Consider the following 9,008-nt stretch of genomic DNA (forward strand, 5'->3'; position numbering starts at 1 on the left):
GCTACTTAAGAGTACTTGAAGAGAGAACATGTTCCTAAACACACTTAAGAAAGTAATTTGTATTAATGTCAAATCAAATGTTTTCATTTAAAGTAGCCTACATTTTTTAAATATTTGACTGTATTTTAATGTTTTGTCGTGCTGTAAAGAAGTGCACTTAGTGCTGATGCTATCCTTGATTATAATTGAACTGTAGTGTGTTGTTTAATATTACTTTTAAAGTTAACATATTTTAAATACAAATTTTAAAACTCTAATTCCATGTAAAAATGATAAGAACTGCAGTTTGGTTGCTGTAGCCTATGTCAATCAGATGGTAGAATAAGTGAACCTGACCTCTTCAATAGTCAGACTGCACAAGCATATGATCATTTCTCTAGAGTGGGTGTTTCTGATAAAATGGCTATAGCAAACACCACCAATATTCCACTCTTAAAAATAAAGGTTCTTTATTGGTATATGGTTCCATTTAGAACCTTTATGCAACATTTTCAGTGCAAAAAATGGTCCTTTTAAGCACTCAAAGGTTCTTTGTGGAAAATAAAATGGCCTTTCTGTTGCATTACAGCCAAAAACGTCCCTTTGGAAGCTTTATTTTAAGTGTGGTGCATAGGCCAACGATGCCAGTGAAATTCACTTTCTGCTAGAATCTCGTTGTGAGTGAACTCAAGGACGCAGCGCTGCTTTCCTTCTGTTTTAAATGTGCATGAATGAATCACTCTCAGATCACAGGAGCGGCGGGAGCGCGCGCGCGCGAACTAGGAATATGAAGGAATGTTTATTTCTGGGTCAGTGGGGGTGATAATGAGAATGCGTTCTAAGATCGAGCGCGGCTCTTGATTGGTTCGATTTGACAGGGACTCACCGGGGAAGGACATTGACAATGACACACTGAGACCGAGAGAGAGAGAGAGAGAGAGAGAGAGAGAGAGAGAGAGAGAGAGAGAGAGCTACACCTGCTTAATATACAGTCAAAATAACAAATACACACACAGAGAGAGAGAGAGAGAGAGAGAGAGAGAGAGAGAGAGAGAGAGAGAGAGAGAGAGAGCTACACCTGCTTAATATACAGTCAAAATAACAAATACACACACACAGAGAGGAGAGAGAGAGAGAGAGAGAGAGAGAGAGAGAGAGAGAGAGAGAGAGAGAGAGAGAGAGAGAGAGAGAGAGAGAGAGAGCAATTCGCAATGTTTTATTTATGGGTTTTGCCTCCTGAGACTTTCACACACAAAACTTTCTATACAGGGAAAAACTGTCATATATTCACAGCAATGAAACACCAGAAATGTCAAGTTTACTGTCACTCTTCCCAATGCGGGCCAAGTGAGAGAAAAATAATCAAGTATAGCTTTATGAAGAAGAAGTGCGCTTCAATGCATAGAACGAGCACTTACTTCATATGTGAAAAGTGCAGAGAATATAAAATTAATGAAATTAAAGACCACCTAAGAGTACTTAAAGAGAGAACATGTTTCTAAACACACTTAAGTACACTTTTAAGAAAGTAATTTGTAATAATGTCAAATCAAATGTTTTACTTTAGAGTAGCCTACATTTTTTAATATTAGGCTATACTTTAATGTTTTGTCGTGCTCTAAAGAAGTGCACTTAGTGCTGACTATACTATCCTTGATTATAGATGTAGTGTGTTTTTTAATATTCATTTTAAAGTTAACATATTTTTATTTATTTTTAAATATATATATTTTTTTACAATCACTAGGACACATTTCTCAATATTTAGCTAGACTTTTTCAGAACTCTTCACTAAGTGATCATGTGGGATAAACTGAGGATCATTTATTATTGCTTTGGCACAAAATGTATTTTTCATCTTTCAAATAACATTACAGTTTTTTTCAATTGCTAACACATAATTTTGCAAACTAGGCTGATTTTATCAAAATACTTAACACAATTCACACAACCACACACCCAAACTGCAAAATACCTCATATATCCTGCAAAGCACTGCAACCCATATAGCATTATCAAAATCAAACGTTTGCACGTAATGGCGCACACTTCAGTCATATTAGCAGATTTTTGTCTAATCAACTACACACTGGTGGGCGTCATGAAGAGCACTCTCATATTTAGCATGCTTTGCCATAATACTAAAATAGTTCAAACTGTAGAAAATTCTTCAGATTGTTCACATGCACAGAAATATTTGCAGATACACACACACATGCTGTTGAAACATTTATTTTTTTATTTTTCACCAAACAAGTCAGTGCAACATATGCACAGCAGAAATATTTACATCATTTTGAATGGCAGTGTTTTGAAATGGCAAACATGTGGCTTTATGTCAGATTGTGTGTTATGCAGAGAACCGTGTTCAGTGCCATTTTGAATTGCAAAATGTGTGTAAAGCAGAAAATGTGTTTAGACTTTTGGAGACTTGAGAAGAGGTTTTGCTCTCTGTGTGTCAGTTTAACTGTGCTGTGTGTGTCATTTTAGTGTGTTAGCAATTGGAAAAAACTGTAATTTCTCACTCAAACACAAATACCAGCTAAACTTTATGTAGCCTTTACATTACAATTTGCACGTTTACATTCTCTTTTCAAAACTGTTAAACTTCTGTTCAAAACCTAAAATAAGACAGAAATTATTCAATATTTCTACAGTAATACCATATTGAAATATATTCAGAATCTAAAAAAAATCAAATACTGTCGTCTTTCAGTTTCGTCACCATCCATTTAAAAGAGGAAACTTAGAAATAATTCTGTAATGTAAACATGGATCATATGACGTAAACTGCAGTGAATTATAAGCAGTTTAGAGTGTCATTCTTAAAGCAACACTAAGGAACATTTTTTACCTTAAAATAATGTTTCCAAAATCGTATCAGCGGTTCATCAATCGTAACAGGGTGAACGACACTTCTGCATTCGCTTTGCAACCCTATCTGCTATAACCACACCATGCAAGATTGCCAGATCGGGTAGCGGATCTGTAGTTCGAATGAGACATAAGAAAACGACAAATCTGACTTGCTTTACATCAAGCGTTACAATAGTGATTATTTAATTTTTCTTCGTTTCTGATGTCGAAATACATCATACTTTCATGAAATCATGCATCATACTCTACCTTGTCTGTGGACATTGTTCATTCAAAGCCGGTGCTGGATAAACAGCGAGTGTGTGTGCGACTGTAGGCTGCGGGCGGCGGACAGCGGTAATGGACAATTCCGCTTCCAACCTGTAGGGGGACCGCTGAGGAAAAGTTCCTTAGTGTTGCTTTAAAGAAGTTTTACTAAAGAAAACATTGTATAATGATCCTGATGTTAGTGTTTCAGGTCTGTGTTTAATGAGTGATAAAGTGTGTTTGTTGTGTGAAACCTCTGCTGTTGATAGAGTTGATTTGAGACGTGAATGAAGTGTTTTGATAGTTTTAGTGCATTTGAATGTGAGATGAACTGCTGTGTCGATCTGAGAGTTGGTTAGGAGAACTGAGGGAAGAGTTTTGAAAAAGTGACCTAAGTATTGAGAAATGTGTCCTAGCACTTGAAAAAAAGACTGTAAGTGCTCCTTTTAAAGTGTGCTAAAGAGTGTGCAACTGTAACTCTGTCATCCATTATAATCGCGTCTGACGAGATGAACGGACCCGTGAAGGAAAGGTGAAGGTTAACCAATCGAAGATGTGTTTCTTTTGAAAACCACACAGTTGAGGTGATCCGTGAGAAAACACGCGACCCCATGAAATCAATGTGCTTCTCACACACACACACACACATGCACGCACGCACACACATACACACTCACAAACACACTCACTCACTCACTCACTCACACACACACACACACACACACAATCAGCAGCAATGCAGTCAGAGAGAGGGACACTAGTTCACTAAATACTGCACAGTGTGCCTATTATTAAAATATCACAGTAGGCCTATAAGAAACATTATGCATTATGATTAACATGTCAATCGCACACACACACACACACACACAGGAGAGAATAGTGATTGATTACATGTGCACAAATGACATCAGATCATGTAATACAGTTTTTTCCGATTGCTAAACGACAGTGGGCACAACTGGAGTCACATGTGCAAAACTCTAACTACAGTCTGCACAGCAGCAGTTCATGTGGACCAAACTCTAGTTCGTTTTTCATTGCTTGAACACAGTTTTCAAAACTCTACACACTTATCCCATGACTTTAACCACAACCTGCACAACACTGGATTTACAGCACTTTGTTCAAATGCTAACACACTGCAGTCAAAACTGTGAACCACACATTCAAAACAGAAGAGATTTCAGCCTTGTGCCTTTCAACATTAGAGAACATTAGATGTGATGTTGATGAAAACATAATAATCGATGATCTTTACAGCGGAACTGAATCAACACTGAACTGACTTCAGCTGAACAAATGCTTTATTTTGTATAAAGCGCTATATAAATAAAGGTAAAAGATATTGTGTGTGTGTGTGTGTGTGTGTGTGTGTGTGTGTGTGTGTGTGTGTGTGTGTGTGTGTGTGTGTGTGTGTGTGTGTGTGTGTGTGTGTGTGTGTGTGTGTGTGTGTGTGTGTGTGTGTGTGTGTGTGTGTGTGTGTGTGTGAGTGTGTACCTGTTTTTCTATCCCGGTGGGGACTTCAGCCTGAATGCACACAGACTCATGGGGACTCGTGTCACAGTGGAGACCTAAATAGAGGTCCCCATGGGTAAACAAGCTTATAAATCACACAGAATGAGTTTTTTTGGAAATGTAAAAATGCAGAAAGTTGTCTGTGATGGGTAGGTTTAGGGGTAGGGTTAGTGTAAGGAGATAGAATATACCGTTTGTACAGTATAAAAACCATTAAGTCTATGGAGAGTCTCCACAAAGATATAAACCAGACATGTGTGTGTGTGTGTGTGTGTGTGTGTGTGTGTGTGTGTGTGTGTGTGTGTGTGTGTGTGTGTGTGTGTGTGTGTGTGTGTGTGTGTGTGTGTGTGTGTGTGTGTGTGTGTGTGTGTGTGTGTGTGTGATTAGAGGAGCGGCTGACGAGGGACTCCTCTTGTTATGGGAATGATTGACTGTCACCATGGTAACTAAGGCGGAATATTCCTAGAAGGACAGCAGGAGATCAGTTTCGGGAAGGAGTGAATGAAGGAGGTGCGCGTGTTCATCTTTTCTGCATATTATGTCAACAACAACATGCATATCACACTTTTATTATTTGATGCCAGATATAGTGAAGTCAGTAAAGAAGCAAAAGATAAACATTTCAATCATAAAATATTATTCTATTAAATCTATGCAGACCCATTTTAGCTCATGTTTTGTTCTCACCGTTGCAGAAATATTTCAAATCAGATGCAGTAAAAGCAAATTATATATTAATAATGAATTACTGACATTTCTCTTTCTAACACCACTTATATTTATTACTTGCAAAGTATCTAAAACTAATACAGTAATAGATCCATATTTTCCACAATAAAGCAGAGCACATCTGAGGATTGAGCACGACTGAGATCATTGTTTGCCAGAGGATAGTTCGTCTTATGTTTGAATCTCTAGTTTATTTGCCTGTGAACAAAAGAGGCAACGTCGTTTGATAAAAACCCTGTTGATCTGATCTGACAGTGAACTCAAAGTCTTCAATAATGATAATTTAGAGACTGCATTGAATATTTGCTCTTTTGAAAATGCACTTATTATTGAATATTTGAGTGAACTGTAAAAAGCAAAAAAAAAATACATAGGCTTATTCCCATGCACCCGTCAATTTTTTTGCACTTTTATTGTTTTATTTTACTTTTGTGACTTCAGGTTTTTTTATGTATTTAAGTTTTTTTACTTTAATAACTAAGCATGAATAGGTGTATCCTGACTTTTGACTGTATATACAAAAATATTGATATTTAAAAAACAAATTTTCAAGGACAATTTGCTATAGAATAAATATGTAGTGTACTTGTGCCATCTAGCGGTTATTTTACATAATACACTAGAAATGCAACATAAACTACTACAAAGTCAAACAAAGCAACAACAACAACTAAAAAAGTCAAACAAAGCGTCTATTGAAGTCAAATTTGTTTAGTTTTAACAAGTGAATTTTATGCAAATTCATAGTACATTAGTTGCACATCTCTGGCCGGTTTCAGTAACCAGGTGGCGCACGTGTCTTTCTCAAACACCGTGAGGCGTCTACAAATACTGCCTGGTTGTTATAACACGCTTGTTTTACATTATTACATAATAGTAATAGTAGTAATTCATAGCATATTATGTTTCCATAAATTATCGATGTAGTTTTTTAGAGTTAGAGGTCAGAGAGATTTACATTCCCTTGAAATATTTTTTTTCTAACTGTTTCCGCGTTTATTTTACTTTATAAATTATAACAGCCAGACAACAAGTGGATCATAGCAAGTGAAAATGTGGGTTGATTTTCACTCAGGCGCGTGCAGGTCAGACTCGCGGGGTCTTATGTAAGAGGCGCGCGCGCGGTGGAGCGTCATTCGGCGGCGGCGCGAGATGAAGTTGCAATGATCACTACTGACGAGTAATTTTAATGTTATTTATCATGTTAGTTAATGTCACATCATGAGTTTATTTTGAGATTAAGCTTCACTCTAATCATAATCATCGACTCAGGAAGTAGAAGAGCGCGGAATATCGATCCGTGACCGGTTATTGATCATCATGCCGCCCATCGAGAAGGACGGGGGTCGCGAGCAGATCCGACTGAAGATCAAAGAACTGATCGATTCCCATCAAGTGCTGGTGTTCAGTAAGAGCTACTGTCCTTTCTGCGTCAAGGTGAGTGAAGATCCGTCATAAACATGACTAATATCTCCTCGAAACTGTCATGTCATGTAAGAAGGATTGTAAAAGAAGCTAAGAGAGTGTATATAGTTTTGAAGCTTATTTCTTAAAGGGACAGTGCACCCCAAAATACAGTTCTGTCATCATTTACTCGCCCTCGAGTTGTTCCAAACCTGTATGAACACAAAAGAAGATATTTTGAAGAATCCTGGTAACCGAACAGTTGATAGACCCCACTGACTAACAAGACAGAGTCATATGATCCATTCTTTCTTTCAAGAAACAATAAGTCATACAGGGTTGGAACAACTTATGTGTTCAGTTTGTCTTTACTTTGAGAAGGCAACTTTAATAAAGTTAAATTATTCTTTTCACATGTTTTAATCTAGTTAAAGTTTATGGAGATATTTGCTTGAAAATATCTCGCAAATTTATGTAGTAAAGGTAAATTGTTTAAAATTATTTAAAATATTTAACGTCTGGATTTAATATTTCCATTTTATGGCTGAAATAAAAAACAAATCCTATGCTTTTTTTTATCTACTAAAAGCAATAGTTTGTCAATATCAAGTTCATGTTTTTAGGAATCACTGTTTATAGATAACTTGGTTTTATGATCTATAGACTTATGTCAATTTGACTTTAAAAACACATCTAAAGGTCTGAGCTGTCATAAAACATTCCTCAAGAAACCAAGTTCTTAAAGTGTTAAATCTCTGCTATAATCCATCAATATCGCTTTATTAAGGAAACTTTAAATGGAGGCAAATGAAACATTTATTAATGTTTAAACAAAAATGAATGACTGATGATGAAAATAACACTTCACTAATGAAACGATATGATCCTGTGATGTTCATGAAGAGACTAATTAGTGTTTTAAATTGCTGGGATTCTGGAGTAATTATTTTAAGAGCCATAGAGACCGCTCAGTAAATCACGTCTGATGATTTGATATGACACTTTGAGTTCAGAATAAACTACTTCTGGAACCAGAATTAAAACAGCAGGGTACAAAGTAGTTATAGATAACTCTGCTTTTACCACGACTTAAATTATTTTACTCCTTTGTATTTCTGTACATAACATAAGTATTTCACGGCTGACCTGAGATTTCATGTATTTTATGTAATGCTGTTACACCGTACTGTAATTGACTTAATCGCATGTATTTGAATGGATGTTTTTCTGCTGTTAAATGTTGTCCTGTTTGATACGCGAGTCTTGTTGAGTAACTAACATGTTGGGCTTTCTGTGATTTCAGGTGAAGGATCTCTTCAAAGAGCTGAATGTCAAGTGTAATACCATAGAGCTGGACCTGATGGGTAAGAGAACCATCACTGCGGATCATTCTCCATATCAGTAATCATCAGATTACTTTCATAATATTTCCTTCCGGGACTGACATTAAAATGCATGGAGGAAGTGCCAGGCCTTTTCTTCTCTTCCTCAGTCTATGAACTAATCGTTCTGATCATTTCCATAAGTATATATGTATTTCTACTAGGGCTGTCAATCGATTAAAATTTTTAATCGCGATTATTCGCATGATTGTCATGAGTTAACTCGCGATTAATCGCATTTAATCGCACGTTTTTTTATTTGTTCTAAATGTACCTTAAATTAATACTTTTCAAGTTTGTAATACTCTAATCAACGTGGGCATGGATAAATAGATGCTTTATGCAAATGTATGTTTATTATTGAAACCATAGTCAATATAGAGCATAAGGAGGAGACATGTTTCAAAGGTCATAGATGTTTTTCAAAGAACTTGTTCATGTCTATTAGACATGTAGAAAGAACAAAAAAATGCCAGGTTACCATTACTTCTCTTTCTTTGCACTGAGCAATTTACTAACACAAACATGATTAGATTTTTGCATGACAGGGGCAGCTCTTCTAAAAATGCTAAATGTAGGCTACATTAATTATTTATTATTACATTGTAGTTTGTCTCTCTCTGTGCCCATTTTGATGAAGCTAAATTCTCAATAAAAATGTTTTCATTGGTATATTTTACTGTTTCTGTTGTCAACGGAATGAATTTGAAATGGTGACTGAAACGCGACCCATTAAGACATAACCAGCTCTTCCTTAAGATGTTAAGTTAATCTGCACAAAAATTCTGATAATCGAGCCGTCGTCTGGTGAAATCAAATACACATAAGATAAAGACAATATCTGTGCTCTGATTTCGGCTATACTTGTAAAAT

The 9,008-nt window shown here is 36.2% G+C and overlaps 1 protein-coding gene across 2 annotated transcripts in view; it reads left to right on the plus strand.

The window, feature by feature from the left end:
• Nucleotides 1-6,447: 6,447 nt before the first annotated feature.
• Nucleotides 6,448-9,008, plus strand: part of txnrd3 (thioredoxin reductase 3) — an 18,813-nt gene continuing 16,252 nt past the window's right edge. Inside the window, exons 1-3 of one of the 2 annotated variants that reach the window (XM_081379825.1) lie at nt 6,484-6,529; nt 6,622-6,786; nt 8,057-8,117. In XM_081379825.1, the coding sequence (XP_081235951.1) occupies nt 6,670-6,786; nt 8,057-8,117 (178 nt within the window). In that variant the 5' untranslated portion in view covers nt 6,484-6,529; nt 6,622-6,669. Of the gene's footprint in view, nt 6,787-8,056; nt 8,118-9,008 lie in introns of both variants that reach the window. The other variant, XM_081379826.1, reaches the window with a different exon arrangement.

The sequence above is a fragment of the Scardinius erythrophthalmus genome, assembly GCF_964197995.2.
Source record: "Scardinius erythrophthalmus genome assembly, chromosome: 12".
NCBI classification, from domain to species: Eukaryota; Metazoa; Chordata; class Actinopteri; order Cypriniformes; family Leuciscidae; genus Scardinius; species Scardinius erythrophthalmus.